The 20,252-nt window shown below is 33.1% G+C and overlaps 2 protein-coding genes across 3 annotated transcripts in view; one reads left to right on the forward strand and one right to left on the reverse strand.

The window, feature by feature from the left end:
• Positions 1-5,634, forward strand: LOC144851864 (protein ARV1-like). Its single transcript, XM_078709513.1, has 6 exons — positions 1-157; positions 457-576; positions 743-893; positions 2,194-2,275; positions 4,136-4,284; positions 4,651-5,634. The coding sequence occupies exons 1-6, from the start codon at positions 26-28 to the stop codon at positions 4,767-4,769; spliced, it is 753 nt and encodes a 250-aa protein (XP_078565639.1). The 5' UTR covers positions 1-25; the 3' UTR covers positions 4,770-5,634.
• A 2,494-nt stretch (positions 5,635-8,128) lies between these two features.
• Positions 8,129-20,252, reverse strand: part of LOC144851604 (pleckstrin homology domain-containing family D member 1-like) — a 29,845-nt gene continuing 17,721 nt past the window's right edge. Inside the window, exons 9-13 of one of the 2 annotated variants that reach the window (XM_078709142.1) lie at positions 19,191-19,281; positions 16,059-16,284; positions 15,448-15,603; positions 14,242-14,480; positions 11,201-11,339 (exon numbers count right to left, since the gene is read on the reverse strand). In XM_078709142.1, the coding sequence (XP_078565268.1) occupies positions 14,245-14,480; positions 15,448-15,603; positions 16,059-16,284; positions 19,191-19,281 (709 nt within the window). In that variant the 3' untranslated portion in view covers positions 11,201-11,339; positions 14,242-14,244. Of the gene's footprint in view, positions 11,340-14,241; positions 14,481-15,447; positions 15,604-16,058; positions 16,285-19,190; positions 19,282-20,252 lie in introns of both variants that reach the window. The other variant, XM_078709141.1, reaches the window with a different exon arrangement.

Genomic DNA, 20,252 nt, shown 5'->3' on the forward strand with positions numbered 1-20,252 from the left:
TATTTTATCAGTGTGTTTTGATGAGATGGAGAAAACTTTACAACAAAAAAGACGTATTAGTAGAGAAAGTAATTCATTTGTGTGTATTAATTGTGGTCAAACTAACAATGAACTGTACAGAGAGATCTTGAAAGATGTAATCAAGCTTAGTCATTGTGTAAGTTATTAAAAGCTAGGCCAAAGCGAAGGCATGATTGATGATACAGGCAGCAGGGAGGAAGGCCGCCAGAGTAATAGTAAATCACTACTTAACTACTGGCTGTAGGCCTAGCATAATGTAAAACTGAAATAAGCCAGGCCCAGCTTAGCCTTTTTTTTATTATATTTAATCTTGATGCAGTTTGTCTTTCTCAGACCTATAGGCCTAGATATAGTAGATATCCCACTATAGGTGTTTTACTATATGTTGTCCAAAAGCTTTATTATAATAAATAAATAAATGTATTCTATTTGCAGGAATCTTGTTCAAAAGTTGTTGATAAATATGTAGAGTTTGATCCTGTTATCATCCTGCTTGATGCATTGTTATTTAGAGAGGAGGCATATCGCCATATCATATACAATGCTAGAGTAAAGGTAGGGCAGAGTTTTCTCCAACACTATGAGAAAATGTGAAAAACCGAGAGCATGTTAGGCCATGAGACAATACAGGAGTCTCTGACCAATATGAGAATGTTGCCATATGATTGGAAAAGAGGCACTTAAATGTTTATTTACAAACTGATTATTTGCAATTTTTTAGTTCCAATGGAAACTGTGTGTGGTGTACCTACTATGTGATGCTTATATGAAGTGGGCGCACTTGCAAAATGATGAAACGAACGGTTCGAAACGGTTCCTACAGTTTGCATTACGCTGGGATTTCTATGCAATGTTTCTGATTGCAGCTCTTGGTAAAATTTAGTTACTTACTTTACATTTTTTCAGATACATGTTATTATTAATTGTTTATTTTAACTTTGATATAGCAATATGAGACAAGCTTGCTTCTTGTGCGGGCCCCATTTATTATTGTTATAACTGAATAAATGTGTATGAATGAATATACAAAGGGTTAGTTTCAAACTGTTACAGCATATCAACAGTATTAGGAAGGTAGGGAGTGGGGTCAAAGAAAGAATGGGCTTGTTCATCCATAGAAATCTAAAATTCCTTTTTTTCAATTTTCAAAAGTGGGGACAAAATCTGGCGCCCTCTAAATTTGAATACGAACAGCCCTCTACAGCACACAGACCTTCACCTACCGTAAAGTTTGCAAGTGGACAGGAAAGACAACTAATGACTAAACAATGGTGATGTCATGACCTAACCCATTTATGCGTGACCTTGTTGACATTATGTTTTGACCTTAATCAACATCTGATGTTTGTCAACAAATTTCATTTATGCTGGAAAGCTCATTGGTGCAATGTCGCAACAGTCGCTTATGAATCAAAATAATTATAATATACAGAAGTCATGTTTTTCTGTTTAATGCCTTCCATAATATTTTAATAGCTATAACCTTCCTGATACAGAAATTAATATGGTTAACATGCAAATGAATACAATGTCTTCTTTTAAAATGTGAAAAAGCCCCCATACACCTGTTCCACACTCGAACAAACACCTCCTTCAACATCATGAATTCCATGTCATAACACCACAATTGGCAAATCAACATTTCTTTCTCACCAAACCTCTGTTAATGGCTTGATGTAGCCTAGTTCAGTTCATGATCTGATTTCTATGTTAGCAGGTTTATGTGGTCTGATTTCTTTATCGTGCTAAACATATTAGGATGATAGATCATGATAATTAAGTCACGATATATATGAATGAGTCTATGGACAGCCTTTTTGGTACGGTATGCATGAAAGCTCAAAACACTGCCTTCAGGTCTAACGAGGTAATGAATCTTTTCCTGATTCTTTTCCCCCACTAGTTATCTTTTTCTTCGTAAACAGATCAAAGTTTTAAAAATGTGATGCATCCTCACATTGTATAAACCCCATGGTCTACTACCCCAAGGACAACATGTTCCCCAGGGTTAGTTGTTCTACAGATATTTCCTTTTTAATCACTATTGAAGCTACATGGTAACTTTTGCATAAAAACAAAAACTTTGTCCAGAATTTTATCAATGGATGTAGCATTTACAATGATCATATAGATACAATAATATATAAAACAAATGTAATTACTTTTTTATAGAATTGATGGTGTTTTTAATTTGTGTGATGTTGTCCGTTAGCTTTTTGTTTTGGAGGAGAAATGAAAAAATGGAAAAGAAAGAGTAAGTGAAATTTATTATTAAAACTTCTAAAAGTTTGTTGGAAAACTGTATGCTTAAAAAATCTCCCAAATAAAAATAAAATCGGTTATAGCCTTGCAACTGAGTTGTGGAGTATTTCTACCAAAACAAAAATACATTTTATGATGTGACTGACATACAGGGTTGAACCCAGGAGTTGGAGATTGTTAGGCAGGTAACCTAACCTAACAACTCCACTTCAAAGTACAGTAGTATAAAAGAATTCTATAGGTTTTTTTTCTAGCAGTATTTGGTTGAACTTCTCTGCAAGTTTTGACAAGAATATCTAACGCAAAACATATGATCTATAGCCAGTTTTATAAATTGTTGCAAGAGAATAAATTCAAAACTTATGACTATTTCTACTATTTCCGGTTATTATAAAGTGCATTCTCTAAATTCTAAATTAATAAAGGAAAATTAACTCAAAACACATGATCTATTTCCAGTTTTTATAAAGCATTCTCTAAGTTCTAAATTAGGCCAAAAAAAAAAAATTATTGTGTTGGCCACGCCCGACCGACCCTAAACTGCCGAAAATGAAGGTCGGCTTTTTTTTTTTTTTTTTGAGCCAAACAGCAATTTTGAAACCAAATGGTGAAAAAATATTGTCTTATTAGCCAAATTGGCGAACATATTTCACCTCCGCCGGACGTGTAAAAAAGAAGCGTGCAACCAACCGTGAATCCATCACGTGATAACCGGAATACGCGATTATTAATTTTTGGGGGATCCAAGTTTAAATTAAATAAACACTTTGATTACACAGTGGTTGAGACTGGTTTTTAATACTGTAGTTATAACATTTTTAAACACCCTCATAATTAATGGACTCTACCAATGTTGATCTGCAGCAAAAGAACAACAGATCGTACATCGCACGAGGTTGTTGATGCGGTGTTTTTTGGTTTTACTGTACAGTACTACGATCTGATTACGGACTTGTTAAATGATTTAAAAGGCATGGGTTCGCCAAGCAAGTAGGCCTATATACGTTTAATAAAAATGTACCTAAGATTGTCGTAAGCTCTTTTGTTCAAACTTGTTATTTATATAGCGATAATCCATCCGTTCCGGCATGCACGCTAGGCTTCTAGCCCTCTAGCCTCGATCGATCGATGTCGCTGGTGGGGAATTTCCCCGCGATAAGAAATCGGCGAAATATGGCTCATAAAACGGCCTACATTTTAATGTTATTGTTATATCTTTAATGCCAGTGTAATTACGTATGGATAAAACAATATAAAACTCAATATTTTTCATCTAGAATAATGTTAACTTGCGTATAATGTAGCATTAACACGGAAATAGTTTATTTCGATCTTGATTGTTTTTGTTGGCTTTAAAAATGGTAGCTAGGGGTAGGGCTAGCCTAGGCATTTTTGCCTTCAAAAGCTAGGCCTACGTTTATTTAATAAACCTTTTTTAAACTTTTGTTGAAACAATTATAGCTAGCGTGAGCCTAGGGTGCTATGAAAAGTGTTTAAAAGTCTTTTTGTATCAATTGTGTAAATTGTTTATTATTTTGCCGGCAACACATTTTTGGTCTGAAAAAAAAAAAAAAAAAAAAAAAAAAAAAACTTTTCCTACCGACCTACCCATTTTTAGGATTTACCCAAAACGTGGCCAACACAATAATTTTTTTTTTTTGGCCTTATTGATACAAGAAAATTAACTGAAAACACATGATCTAGTTCCAGTTTTTCTAAAGCATTTTTAAATTCTAAATCATTAATACAAGAAAATTAACTCAAAACACACAATCTTTTTCCAGTTTTTCTAAAGCATTTTCTAAATTCTTAATACAAGAAAATTAACTGAAAACATATGATCTATTTTCAGTTATATCTGCCTTCACAAAGCATTACTTCTGTCTTGTTATGGTAAACTTCTCGTCATCCCGGCTGTCATCTGGGGTCAAGTAGATAGCCTTGGCTGTCTTTGGTTGACTAGACTCTTCATGTTATTGTCTTGTACCCAGTCAGTTCAAAGTAAGTGATGAAATGCTTCCGTAGAAAGCTTGATTGCTGGTGACAGACGCAATAATATAAAACTTTCCTGCAAAATATTTTATAGAAAAGACCATTCACTCTCAAGGCCTCATGGCTGAGGACAGTATATAAACTAATAAACAAATTATAAAATTGATAATTGTTTTTCACGGTGTCACAAAAAAAAAATGTGGACACAAAATCCATTGTCAATTAAAGAAATTCAATTTTTTTTTTACTGATGACAGAAAACACTAAACACAAGGAGCAATGAACACAATGACAAACACTTGTTGGTAATGAGTCAAGAATGCAGTTTGAATATTTCAATATCTGCATATTATTATGCTTTTCATCTCATTTCAGTTATTTTAAATAGCGGTGTTTTGTTGGCGATTACGATTGTTCTGATTGCGTTTGGTTTTGAGACTCTTGTTGCGACAACAAGCCCACTACTGCTACCATACCTCATTGGGGTTGGATGAACTATGACATGATGCATTATTGGAGCAATTATTACATTTCAAGAAAAATATCTTATAATTCGACCAAATTGAAACAATGAATATGAACACAAGAAACATGGATTTTCATACTATCATAGACAGATTAGTGATTGATACTATCAAATTGTCCTAGTAACAGGAGGATAACCAGACAACTTTCAAAGCACAGGACAGTGATTACAAATAGCAAACTCTGCATCTTTTCCATTTGCTCAGTAGTAAGGCCTCCTAGTATTTGCATCATTGATGCCTGAATACTGAATAGTTTATATACATACCATGTGTACATTATGCATGTATATCATGCACACTAATTTTCTATGCTTTGGTAATAAAATATTGAGTTTATACCTCTTTTGTATGTCAACAGCAAAACAAGACAAAAAACCCATCAGAATGGGTGCCCATATATGGACATGATGATGTCATATCACTACCATATTTGGGCACATCACACTTTTTTTTGTCAAACTAGTTTGATAGTGTAGACAGAGCTTAAGTCACAAATCCATACTAGTTATTAAAAAAAACAGATTAATTTTTTTGAATGACAACAGAACTAATAACCTGGTTTTACTCATCAATAAATAATTAAATATTTCTAAAATATTTTTTTTTTACGGGAAGTCAATTTTTTAAAAACATGATTCACAAAATGTCCTTGTCTGATAAGAGTACATTCAGAATGACTACAATATTGCTCATTGTTAGTCATTGCATGCGAGAATAACCAAACCTGTATTGTCAATGTTCCAACAAAATGACAATTTCTAGATGTGTTTGTTAGTACAAGTTTGTGGTGTTCACCGTCTAATAGATAACTCCCTATTGGCAATTCAATCTACCCAACGGATATTGAAATTATGAATTGTTTCTATCATATGTATCAACAGGCAATTCATATATCTTTTTTTTAAAGAATGATTTGAACAAGTAGTATGTAAACCAGATATTTGCTATTGAAAGTTATTTGCATCTTGCAACATGACTTTTAACTAGAAAAGCAACTATAATATTTCATACACATCCAACAGCAAGAAACTTACAGATATATAGATAAACTATTTTATAATTGATTGTGCTTATAAACTAAGTCTCATTTGAGGCTAAGGGAGAAGATTTGCAAAAGTCGGGAATTACAACCTTGTCACCACTTAGGTCAAGATTGAACCCTGGACCTTGGGATTGAAAAGCAAGCATGTTGACCACCACCAAGCTACAGATCTAGTAGCTGTTGTACAGTACTGTAGCACTGCTCTTGTGTAGAGTTTCTTCAAAAAAGTGGTTTGTGGACGTGCAGTTAAACATCAAGGCAAGTTTGAAACAATGCACATCCACCTTGCCCCCAGGACAAGGTGGAGTAAATGACAAGTTATAGGAGGCTTATTGCAAATTAAAAGCTGTAATAAACTTATCAGCTTTGAAAAAAACAGAATGAAATGTGTTAATAGATATTCTATTACTTTCAGTTCCAAATTGAAAAAATTCAAAGAATAAAACAATTTAAAAAAAACAAATATTTTCCAAAACCGGAAAAATTGGAATGATTTAGTGACTTCTAAATTAGTGAGACGCACTAAGTCACTAAATTCTATATATTTTTTTTTAACAAATCAATTTTATTTCCATTTTATTACTTATTTTTTGTTTTTAAGCTGGAAACTTTTGAAAATAAGTACTTAACTGAGTTTTAAAATACAATTCAGTCAAAGATAAGAATAAATAAATAAACCAATAACAATTATTACTGTACTTATTCACACACAAGTCCAAGATTTTGATGTTTATTTTGATGATGATATTGTGCAAAAAGTAATGGGCAATTAGCCATAAAGTTAAAGTATTCAGAACAGAAATGGTAACTTCCATCACTGGTCAAATACTCATATTCATAAAGACAAATTGTTGCCAAGTTTGTCAACTTTGTTCCCCTTCTTTTGGATCTGTATATGTTGGCATGTTTCCCCATTTTTACGTCCATGGGTAAAACATCCGATTTTAAAATAAACTCGGAAATTATGACTCATGCCACTGCCATTTCTGCAATGATTCACTATTTTTAGGGAAGATCAAAAAGCTACATGGCGTGGAAAGACATCAAGATAAACAGGAAATTGTATAAACAAGATGAAAAAAACTGTTTCACTGCTGTGTGTGGTGAAGACTGCCAGAATTTTCCATTTTCAACCTTTTGTGTGATGTCATTTCTCTATCTTCTTTCTTTGTAATCTTTTGTTCTTCTGGTTTATCTACCTGCTCTGCTAATCTCCATTCTATATCTTTGCTTTCCTCTAAAAGGTCTTTTTGGTTAATTTTCTTCATAATTCTTTCTTATTTTGTGATATCAAACTTTATTTTTTAGTACAATGGAAATAAGCTGTGACTCGCAGCCTACCAAGCTGAATTGCGCACAGGTGTGGACGACACACTACTTTCTTCTCTTTGTGTCATACAGCTGCCACCACGGCTCTTATTCGTCTGTCCACATCAACATGGGCTGAGATGGACCAGTACACCTGGGGAAATCCCCTACTTTGGATTCTACAAAGTACACATGAGCCAGATGTATGCACTGGACCTCCACCAGAAATATGGTTGAGGAGAGCCTTGCACCTGTGCTTATTTTATGGCTATGGTTTTCGGCGTGCCTGCCTTAACCGCTTGACCACTTGACTTCATTAGTGCAAGTCGTAACACTCTTCTGTGCACTTCTGCTAAAAAAATTGGCATTGCACGTCACTGAGCATCAAAACAACCGTCAAGACGTTGACCTACAGGAAGTAAACTGCAAATAGACAGAATATGTCATACGGAAATAACATTGTCAGTGCCAAAAGGAAGTTAGGGAGGTGGATATGGTTGATTTATTTTCGTTTTTAAATGCTTGAATGAAGTCTGTACCAGCAAGTGAGGGTACTAAATTTAGGCAATTATCAGAGTGTAAATAATCTCTGGGATTTATAAACTATAGATATTTATATTCAAGTAGTCAAAGATGATTGTTTTTATTATAAATTATTATATAATTATTATATTAGTATTCTTTTTTTTTAAGCTATACTATTTGTTTTACATTTGTAGTTATTTATTTGTGGGTACTAGTATGTGTTTTCACATTTGTATGTGTTTTCACATTTGTATGCGTTTTCACATTTGTATGTGTTTTCACATTTGCAGTTAATATTTATAATTGGTGTGTGATTTAAAATAATATCTAGTCATAACATTTGTGGATATGTTTTTTTAATATGCTTTTAATATTGATGTTTTTCATATTAATGGGAGTTTTCATATTTGGGCTTTTAACAACCTTTATCAACAAACAACATTACAACTGATACAATACAGAATTTTAATATTCAAGTGTTTATATTTCATAAAATATATTGTATGAAAGACAATTATTTGCTGATACATTTACTTTGTCATATGTTAGGGGGAAAACTAAAAAATATATTTCAACTTTCCAAACACGGTCATTAGATACAGTACCTGTTTCCCTAGAAAAGAAAAGAACGGATTTAAAACCATGTTTATAAAGAACAGTATTTTTTTGCCAGTATAAATCTTGAAAAAAATTCAATCTTAAAAATGGGAAAACCCCCAATTTATTCTGTTCTAGATTGCCAGAAACATTTTTTAACAGCAACATAATCATAGATTTGAAATCGCCACAGAAGGTTAAATGAATGGCATGAACATTTTGCTACTCCACTGTGGATAATAATAAAATCACCACCATACTAATAAAATTGTTTTTTTTTAGGAACAATCTAAACAAGTTAAACCAGTTTTGAAGAAAAACGTTAAAGTCAAGTTTAAACACATTGTGTTTCCAAAAGAAAATAATGAAATATTGAGGACGTCTCAAATTTTTGTTGTTTTGCTACAATCACTGTCTTCTGGAGTAAAAACAAAGACAACATACTGAATAGAAAACATGTCTTTACTGTTTTTACCATGCAAACCTCAAACAAAAATATAAGAATAACGTTCTTTGAAGTTTTTCTATAGAAACAGGCCTTTAAATACATGTGTGGATTATTTATCAGTATTAGATATCTGGGTAACGAACAACCGTTTCCACAAACAGTAAGGCACCAATAGGTTACAGATCTACAGTTTGAACATTTGTGGACAATTTGCATAAATATCATCTCTATCTTAAAAGAAAAAACAAAACCCTCACCATAACACAAATATTTACTTTAAATAAAAAAAAAACTAATTTAGGTTCCTGCCTAGAAGACATAAAAATACTTTTATAAAAATACTTTTATAATATATTATTTATATAATTATATTATTTATAATATTATAATTATTGTATTTATCATATCCTCATCATTTGTATTTTGTTCCACAAATTCTTGTTTATTAAACTTTCTGCTTAATTATTATGTTATATAAATTTAGCTTGTTATTTGCATAAAATCATATTTACATTGTGATATATAACACCAGATTGTGAGATTTTGTAGCTGTGTTCATACATACTAGAGTAAGCTAGAATAGAGTTAGGTTTAAGCTGATCCAGATCATATCAGAGTTAATAAATACAACCGACATAAGTGCTTGTGTTAACTCCAAGATACCTGATATGTTTTATACGTACAGTACATCTGATGATGTTTACAGCTTTTAGATTGCAACATTGATAAACACTTCTCTTCAGAAGGATATCAGTTACTTTTTACTGGTGTATTTTTTATGTTTGAATATAAACTGTAAAGTATGGGAAAAAATTGTTTAGGGTCATCGTGACACACCTAGCAAAATGGTTATTACTGTATACAATTATATTGTATGTCTTAAGTTTAATTTAATTAGGTTAATAAATGAAGATGTCCTTACACAACATAAAAGAATCTGGTACTATTATACAGTATACTGATCTTCATGAAAAGTGGTGCTATGAAAATTATGTTTAGTTTTTATTATGTATGTATTCTATAATTAGAATTTGTCCCGCTATATCTTTGTAAGAATTGCGATATCTATGATAAGTAATTTTATGATATGATACTCATATCTACTAAACTAACCCAAACCAACATAAGATTGCTTTAAAATGAATTTGTTTGCTGTCAAGGGTAAATAGTTCGGGAGAAAAAGAGAACAGAGCTTTTGATTAGCGATGACTGATGACCTAAGAACATGCTAGGTCATGTTTAGTCATTGTGCACATTCATTCTTCGACATAGTTTTGGAAGTTTCTAAGTAGAGGCGACTACAAATGACACATCAATGCATAGGTCAAAGGTCGCTAGTTGTCACACATCAAAAGCTCTATCAGTAACACAAACAAAAGACTTTCATTTGGATACCTCTGCAGTCAGAAAGAGAAAGATTTTTAATTTTGTTGAGGAATTTGTGTTTGGCAGCAAACAAACTATTTTAAAGCATATCTCCTATTACCATTAATTTTACCTTCAACAAATACAGATGAAACCCTATTAAGGGGACACATTTGGGAGCAACAGTGTCCTCATACTAGTGGCATAGCCTTGTTCCTATATTTCGATTCACTATTTCATGGGAAAGTGTCTCTTTAGAGGTGTCCCCCAAATAGGGGGTCGTCCCAAAGGTGGGTTCTACTGCATATCTAAAGTGCTGTATCATAACATACTGCATTCTTGCCGTCGGTTGCAGGGGTGTTCTTGATATTACTGAAAATCTTGGCATACTTTTCCATAAATTCAGCTGTCGGTGTCGTCCCAACACGATTCTGTGATGTGTCCTGCTTCTTCCATCCTGCAGCTGCCCCAATAATCCTACGATTACGCCTCACTGGACTAGGCACCGGACTAGGCACCGGACTAACAGACCTGGTCACGTTTGGTGAAAACGGTTTCGGACTCAACGTCGGAGATGATGGGTAGGTTAGTTCATTTCCAGAAAACGTACCATCAGTGGCTGTTGAGTCGGATCCGGAACTTTCACGTTCATTATCTGCACTAGAGCCGTCGTCATCAGATGATGAACTGCAGTAATTGCTGGTGACCAAAGTTGGGATTTTACGAGGGTCAGGACTGACCTTCTTGCCTCTTGGAGGTGGACTAAGTTTAAGACGGGGTCTTGCTTGTGGGGGTGAAGAGCGTGGGGCTGGGGTTGGCCGCTTTGCTGGTTTTTCTAAAATGTCATCCAACTTTTTTTCGTGGCTCCCTGAATTGTCAGTTGCAGTCATTACCCGCCACTTATCAATTGATGCGTACAAATCTTTCATGTCCTGTTCGAACGTGTTCTTTTCATTGCCGGTCAAATCGGTCGTATTACTTGTTTTGACATCCTCAATTTGAGGTTCTTCTTCCACATTCACCACTTTGGTTGTCTGCAGTTTAGGCTCAGACTTTGTTGGTGTTGTATGCCTAAAGAACATGCTACTATTGAAGACGGGAGGTTTGCCTAGCCCATCTTCCTCATCCCATACATAGTCACCGAAACCCATCGTTCCTGGGGGCAGAGTGTTAGCTTGTTTGTTGCCGACGGTGTCAATACGATCAGTGGATGAACTCAAGCTAAAAGTGTTACATCTGCCCAGAGTGAACGCTGAAACAAAATAAAATAACAACGAATAAACATTTTATTGAAGAAAATTAGCGTAGCATTCCAGTGGATTTAGTACTTCTAAAAATTGGATTTAGCAATAATGGTAAATGAAACGTATAATAGTGATATGTTGCCTTGCTTATACTTTATTTGTACTATACTAATTGTACTTTTTTAAAACTTTAGATTAGATCATGACGAGAAAGATCATCACACTTAAATAATGTGTACTGCTTTTACTGTTAAACTTTAGTGCATGACAGAAGTAATCATGTGTATAAGGGCCTGTTCTGCAAGTAATCCATAATAACCATGTGAATATTATTTTCACCCCCAATTTCTTAGCAGCAGAAACAGCAAAAATGAGAACGCTGTTTAACCAGTGTTTAACTTTTAGCTGCAATGCAAAATAATGGACTATTTGATTAAATGCCATTGACTTGAGCTCTTACTACAATAGCATCTTGAACGTTTTACCATATAAGCACATTGCATTTTGGGTAATGAAATGTTTTTCGTCAAATCACCAATGATTTAAACAATTTTCTAAGGGCTCAAATTTAACCGATATAAAATATTGTAAAAAAATAAATGATTTTGCAGCAGAACAAGCCCTAAGTCTGCACAAGATTCAAAATCTTCTCTTTCCTGTCATTAATGGGAAAAACCCATCAGCTATCAAATGTCATATCTCCTTTCCTGTCATTAATGGGAAAACCCAATGATGTCAAGGTTGATAAAATACTGAATGCAAAAAGGAAACACATTTTTTTTGTTTCATACTACAAACCTTGTAGGAATGATATAACAAAAATAAGACTCTATTCACACTGCTGCACCAGGTGCAAAATATCATAATCATATTTCTTTTCTTTTTTATGAACTTTATAACAAACTAACAGGAAATACTAAATCTATCTAAAGATTAGATTTATGAATCTGGAGCCGGAGATTTATGAATGTATCAAAAATTAAATAAATTTGACAGAATTGTTATGTTTTGAGTGTATCCTTGACCGAATGACAATAATCCAGATTTATTAAAATAGGAAAAAACTGTTTAATATAAATGTGAATTTGAATAGTTTGTTGGTGTGCTTGTCTTCCAATGCCATGATCTTTGGTTCAAAACTTTATTTTATGAACACAAAAATCTATTGTACCTACTTGTCTGTTCCTAAAGTGAATAAGGAAGCTATTCATATATGCATATGCAAATAGGTCTTTTTTTTTTGATCTAGAACGATCATTTTTTGTGGCTAAAAGTTCATTTACACAGACGAGCGGTTACGGTAAGCGGTAAAACGGACAACAAAAGTATAAAATCTACGGTATGTTATTTCTTATGACCATTTACAAAAAACGTGGAGCGGATGGTCGGTTGGATAGATACAAATATTCTACCTGCAGCAGAGCTTACTAAAAAATGTGGAGTTTGGAGTTGATTTTAAATAATTTATTTTACAGATATCCCTGATTTTTTTACATCAATCTTGAGTTCCTACTTAGATTAGTTCATTTTATTTATATCAAATCACATTTCTTTTTCATTATGGCTTAATTATGTGTCTAATACACAGCTGTATTTCTATATCTATATTTTTAATTACAGAGTACCAGAAAATAAAACAAACAACACATGCAATTGACAAATGCAAAAACAGGAAAAGAGATTGAGATACAAACAAAATGCAGACATGCAAACAGCTGTAATAAATCATTGCAATTAATTATTTAACAAGTTATGATACTGACAAAATATTACTATGAAATATCCTGCAATACACAATAGAAAAACCATCTTTTCATCCACAAGAGGAATGTTAAATCAGTGGTTTTGTATGATTGATTGGACCCGAAAGTCAAGGAAATTGTTAGATTTTGCAGTCTATGAATAGTGTAATTGATGGTGATGATAATGATGGTGATGATGATGATGATGATATAAACATTTTCTTTATAGTTAAATTTGATTTGGGGATGAAGAATCGATTGATCTTCTTGACTTACCTCAGTATTTTACTTCCAAATTTCTTATCCCGGTTTTTTTTTATGTGAAAGTTATTAATTAATAATACTTATTGTTATTAATAATTTGAAATAAAACTGTAGTACAGAATTATAAAAGTTAGTAATACTCCCATTTTTCTTAAACATCAGTACTGTAAAAGACATAATAGCTGTCAGTGGTATTATGCTAAGTAAGAATTAACAAGTACAAACAAGACAATTGTAACAACAGGACACTGAGCTCGCCTTGCCAAGATAGGAACTCGTAACAGTCCTTTGATCTTATGTCTGGCTACGACAAATACCAACAGTACTGTACTATGTACATATTCTCTACGCTGGAACTGATCGTGTCGAAGCCACAGATAAACCCTTTGATCACCAGAGCTCAGCATCCTGTTGTTAGTTAGTTACTTATTCACCAGAAAATGTAAAATGGTTATCTTATATCTGCCATTGTATCAATTAGAATGGAGTTGTAGCTTGGTGGCTAAGATACACGGCTACCGATCCCATGGTCTTGGGTTCAAATCGCATCATGTTTCACGATTTTGTAAACAAAATTGTTTAAGTCTAAAGCTCTGTCTACACTATCAATCCTTGTGTGATAAAAAACTGTGATGTGCCCATATATGGACATGATGATGTCATATCACTACCATATTTAAGCATATTACTACCATATTTGGGAAGAGCACACTTTTTTTTGTTTGATAGTGTAGACAGAGCTTAAGACTGTTTATGTAGAGCATCTTGTGTATGTTTGTCTGTGAACAAGATTGCCCCCTTCAATATGGATATTGAATGGTAATTCCGTTATAGTGCAGATGTGCAGTGAATTTGAGTGATTCTAAAATGCGTGTCATGTTTAACCCTTCGCAGCTTTCATTACCTCCTAATCGGTGCTATCATCCGGGGTTTTGGAATTATTTGTCTGGACAGAGTCTAAGGTGAGTGTGTTATTATCGTTCAACTTGACGTCGTTTTCTTCTTCTTTGGCGCCATTAACCAGACTGTCTTGGAGTGGTGTGAAATTAAAGTTCTCTTTTTTCCATTTTTCAAAATTTGGATGTTTTTGCAGATCGTGTTCTGTTGCCATGGTTTTCCGGTAATTTATCTTCTTCACCGGTGCTTTAGCAGATACAAACATGCAGAAGATATTGTTAATATCAGAACAATAATGGAAATTATTTGAAGAAAAACAAAATTGCTGCAATCTAGTTTAGAATTGAATCGTCACTTTTTTTCAAATTTCTTTTTTTTTTCAAAGATGTTTAAAAATAGTTATGGTTATTTCTTATTATAAAAACTTGGAGACAAAAAAATTAAATTGCAGCAATTTTTTTACAATATAACAAGCATGTTAGCACAGTACATAGCGTAATCTACTACTGCTGTACAGAAACTACTGATAATGCTAACACTACCTTCATTTTTCTCCTGAGCACATTCATAATGACATAGCTACTGCAGTATATTTTAAAGATACTGCAGCATAAATATTCTGCAGTAATTCTCAAATCACTGCAGCATAATGGTTCTGAAATAAATTGGTATTTTCTGAAGGATAAAATATGTTACTGCAGCATAAGCCATTCTGAGGTAAATTTGTCTGCAGACGAAATGTTTTAAATATGTCTTAAAAGACTGCAGTATAAATTTAACAGTAAGTATTCAAGTTACTGAAGCATAAAATGTTCTGCAGATACTGGAGTAAATTTGTTTAAGGTACTGGAAGTAGTAGAGTGGTTAATACAAGATCCCTTTTAATGGTTGTCAATACAAGCAAGGTACTGTAACATCCAACATAAAACTACCAAATGCAATACAATCAAGAGATTAATTGGAAGGTTATAAAGACGACCAAGCAAGAATGAGAGAACATGCTGACATTCAACAGTTTAACATGCCAAATAAAGTTTTTAACCATCTCTTTTAATGTAACTCTATTTTCTCTAGTTTTAGTTAGAAATTCACTTTTTATTAGGTTCTACTATTATTTCTGAATACCTAATCACTAATAATACTGAATAAATTAATTATTAATGGATAAAAATAAATTAATATTAAAGATAATTATGATTATGATTTAACTTACTTTGTCTGTTTGACAGCATGCTCATACTACGTTCCTTGCGATATTTGAAACTTTTTGTTTTACGGATGAACGATTTGCGTGCGTGAAGTGCGTTTTTCATAATTATTGGCTTATCCTGGTCAATCTTAGCTTCCTCTGCTATTTCCTCGAAAAACTCTAAAGTTTGATAAAAAAGAAGATTGTGTATTTTAAAATACTAATTTAAAAGATTTAATTTGATACAATATCAATATATTAATAACTAATAATTTCAAAATCATTCTACTACAGTTACTGTAGTTACTAAATGCCTTTAATGTAGTAGTTTATTTAAATTTATTATGAGAGTGAAAACAATACATTAAAGTAAAAGAACCGCTTTCCTTTTTCAATTGGCAAAATATTAAAAACATTTTTTTCTCGGAGAGCCAATTCAGAATTATCGAAGAGAGGAAACGGGAATTGAGATCTTGCTAACAAATGCTCCTGCACATTACAAGGAGAAAACATAGCTGGGGAGATCGGATTTCCAGTGCACTCTGGCTGTGGAACAATTTGCCATTACGCTCGCCATCATGGTTTCGCAATGATGGTTGGAATGGCGCTATAAAAATTGATTGATTATAACTTACTTTTTAAAGTTGAAACACTCTGGTTAATGGTACTGTCCAATTCGTTCTGCTTCGAGACTTTGTTTGGTGAAAGACAAGGTGGGCGCGAGTCACGACTCTGTTGAAGAGCACTGTCCAACCGTGAAAGAGATTCCTCTGCCATTTTTAGGCGGAACTCTGCATCTCTACGTGCCATAATCTCTTGCCGGAGTTCTGCATCCGTAAGTTCCTTTTGTACCGTTAGATCCTAAAAAAAACAAAATACCAATACTATTCAAATGAAAATGTATATGTAAGGCAATCTAACAGGACACTGAGCTTGCCTTGCCAAGATAGGAACTCGTAACAGTCCTTTGATCTTATATCTGCACAACAGTACTATACTATGTGCATATTCTCCGCGGCGCGCAGTGTCTGTTTGGGGCATGGAACCATGTGATCTCCGGAGCTCAGCATCCTGTTGTTAGATTGCCTTGGTATGGTATTACCTCAAGTGGGCATAGGACACTACTGCAATAGAATTAGTTATTATTATAGAAGATGATTTTATCATTTTTTAATTAAATAAAATTATGTTGAATTGAAAATTCTATAATAGAATTGAAACTTATATTATTATATTCTAAAATTAATCAATTCATTTACTTTCCATTACGAGGTTATAAATAATGCGTATCAATTTCATTTACAACATTTATACAAAAAATGTAATTGAAATATTAGACAAGACAATTCTTAAATAAGCTATTTAAGGAATTTGTCGTTAATACCATGGTTACATCATATTCTAATTAATAACTTTTATCAATATGACCCCGGAGATTTATTATCACATATTCAAAACAGGAAAAAAAAATCTTACTAAAACTGCATTTAGTACATTTTTAGTTTAGAAAAATAGTAAATTAATTAATGGTTAAGGGAAGGAAGATGGATTACTTAATCATTCATTTTTATTATTGAATCTGAGTAAATCTTCACCGAAACGTGAAATTGATTTAAAGTTTCTGATTTGTGGTTGGCTTTAGCAACCCACGTGTTGATACAGTAAGATCTAGAGCGAGTTAAACTTACACAAAATTTTCATTTCCTTTTTAAGTAGCACTTTTGCAACCTTGAGTTATTACGACAATACTCATTCAATTATAATAGATGTTTCTTTTCTGATACAAAAGTACGTTTGGTGCAAAGATCCAAAGAATTTAAACGTTGAGAAGTATGTTGCTATAATCAAGAATAATTTGAAAACGGAAAAGAAAATACTCTGATAGGATATGCATGACTGGGCGCAACCCATTTTATGATAATAGAGCGGTTTCATTTCAGGTATGTAGGCGAAGGAAATGGTAATTAAATTAAACAAAAGATTAATTTATGCATATGTATAAAGGCCAATTTACAAAGACGAGCGGTAATGGTAATAAAAAAATAAAATCTATGTTATTCCTTATGATTGTATACACACAACGTGTAGCGAACAGGAGGTTTCCGGTCAGGACAGATACAGATTCTACATGGGACAAGCTACATGGTTTTCCGCTGACCGTTACCACTGTGTAAATTGGCCATAACAAGCCCATTAGCCAGGATTTTTACAGGGGTTCGCTTTTTCCAACCATCATGAGCAAGGTTAGTTGTTTACCATCACATCTGCTGCTAGTCTCAAATAAAAAAAAAAAAGGGGTTCGTCAGAACCCTTTTATAAACCTAGTATACACTGTTCTTCTCATTATCGGGATTGTATTATCTTAATATATTATATGTGAAATCATTATTTTTGTTCGTTTATTTTATCAAAACTGCAAAATGTTCTAGTAAAAGTCTGAATTTATTAATCGTAATTTTTCATGATTCTGGAGGACAATACATCTTTAAATTATATAATCTTTAACTACACACAATGTGGATGCAGATGTTTCAGTACAAGGTTGTGAACTTGAAGAGTTTAGTACAGATGTAAGTGAATTCATTTACTTAAACTAAGTCGCTAAATCCGAATTACGTATTGCAGTAACATGATAACAAGACATCAGGATGCGTGGACTAAAGAAAGATTAAAAATAGAAGAGTTTCAGATGTCAGAGGCGGATAAGGACACGTTCTAAAACTGGATGTATAAGGCTAGTTGGAGCTGTCAATCTAATTGCAATATGATATGACAAACATTTACCGTGTATTGATTGGTTGAAAGAGCATCATGTGATGAAGTGACAAAATAAAATTAATTTTAGAAGTATGAGAACCCCTCTATGCCAGTGTAAATAAGATATTCGAAAAATAAGAGAGCGCCATCTATAAACTGCTCTAGCAATCTGAATGTTGGCTTTTAACATGGCCTGGCTTGTAATCTAGCCTTCAATATTCGTTCTTAGATGGAAGTGGCAGATACATCTTTCAAGTTTCTGGTTAAAATATGGACCTCTACTATTTAATGCACCTCTACTAACTCTCAAGGTGAATTTCTTAGTAAATTGTCCACTTAACAAGGGGGTAGGGGGGGGGGTTATGTTTGTTTTTATTTGTTGTCTTTGTATCTAACCAAGTACAGTATTCATGCCAATAGTGAAAGATGTGTATAAGGAAGTATGTTGCTTTAACATTGTATAGGAATACAAATACTGAATGACATCCTCTATTACAGGACTTACGTATCAATTTGTTTGTTTTAGACATATAAAGTATATATAGGCAGGTACTATAAAATGATTTCACTTCATTATATATCTATAAAACAAATTGTTTATCCTAAATCAAACTTGTTAATATTAACACTGCTTTCTGTTTCTGGTAATTCAACTCTGTGGCCATGTTCACCAGTTATATTTAGGAAAGCACTACCCTTACAATTTAAAATTTGCCTTTTTACAAACCACTTTGAAATTCTTAAATATTTACTGTATTAACAAGTGAAATACTTTAAGGGAAATATCTATAACCTTTTCATGTCTCCTAGCACTGGGCATGCACAATACAAAATGCAGGTGTTCATGACACCTGGTGTGTTTTTCAGTTTTGCTAGGCAACATGAAAGGGGTATAAAACTCAAGTGCTATGGTGCAACTGTAGCGATGTACACTGGTAATTATGTACAGACAAATGATATTTGTTTCCCCCCAATAGGACGACCTTGTGAAGGTCAAAGATGATACTTACATTGAGCGAACATTGCAGTTCCTGGGCATGTTTACTAAATGCTAATTTCTCTTCTTCTAACAGTTGTGCTTCTTTTTTCTTTTCGTCAAGTCTATAAATAAAAGACAAATGGTATTTTAAAAAAGAGATTAAAGTATTTATGAGGAATCCATGGCACCTGGCTGAAAAACTATTGCACAAACTTTAATAAATAACAAGGACAATGGACAAACACAAGAAATAGAAGCACGTATGATTCATCAAAGAGTGTAGGATAAAATAAGGAAGCTGATAATATGAATTAATAACTATTATGCAATACTAATTATGAATTATCAGATTATATTGGTATTACTTTACTGCAGTAGAAAGGGTTAGTAATCATTTCAAACTGATTGAACAATTGTGCACAAGAGGAAAGTACATTTTAACTCTTTTATTGGAATTTAGGATTTTCTTTTTTCCCTAACAATCAATAGCGGTTAAACGCTAATCATTAATGAATCCTACATCACTATTTGTATCATTACTTGTGTATCATTCCGACTTTCTAACAAACAAACGAAGTTGACAAACATAATGTTATCAACACTATACTGTATAAAACAATTAGGGAATTCCCCATGAAAACCCAGTAACAAAACATACACCTAATAAATATGACAGATAGCTATATACACCCAAATGTAACAATAGGTTAAAAGTCTGCATATTAATGAACTGTGTCAAAATAATTCTACTGAAGGTTGCTCGTTATAAACTTTAATTTCCCTGTATGACATTTTCATTCCTATTCAACAATGTATACAGTAGACTGAGCCCCTCCTTTGGGACCCATAACCCACTCCTCCCACACCCCACACTCATCTATACAAAGGGTCAAATGAAACAACCAAGAAACAATATATGCTTTACACTATGGCCAACACCTATTTAGGGGACGCAATTAAGGGGAAAATTACAAGAAACAAACAAGGAACAATATATGTTTTTGTCTGACTATACACCTATTTAGGGGACAGCCCGACGAAGGCGATATTTGTCAGGTATTAGTAAAACACTTGAAATAATTTCTATAAATTC

The sequence above is a fragment of the Antedon bifida genome, chromosome 9, assembly GCF_963402885.1.
Source record: "Antedon bifida chromosome 9, ecAntBifi1.1, whole genome shotgun sequence".
Lineage (NCBI taxonomy): Eukaryota > Metazoa > Echinodermata > Crinoidea > Comatulida > Antedonidae > Antedon > Antedon bifida.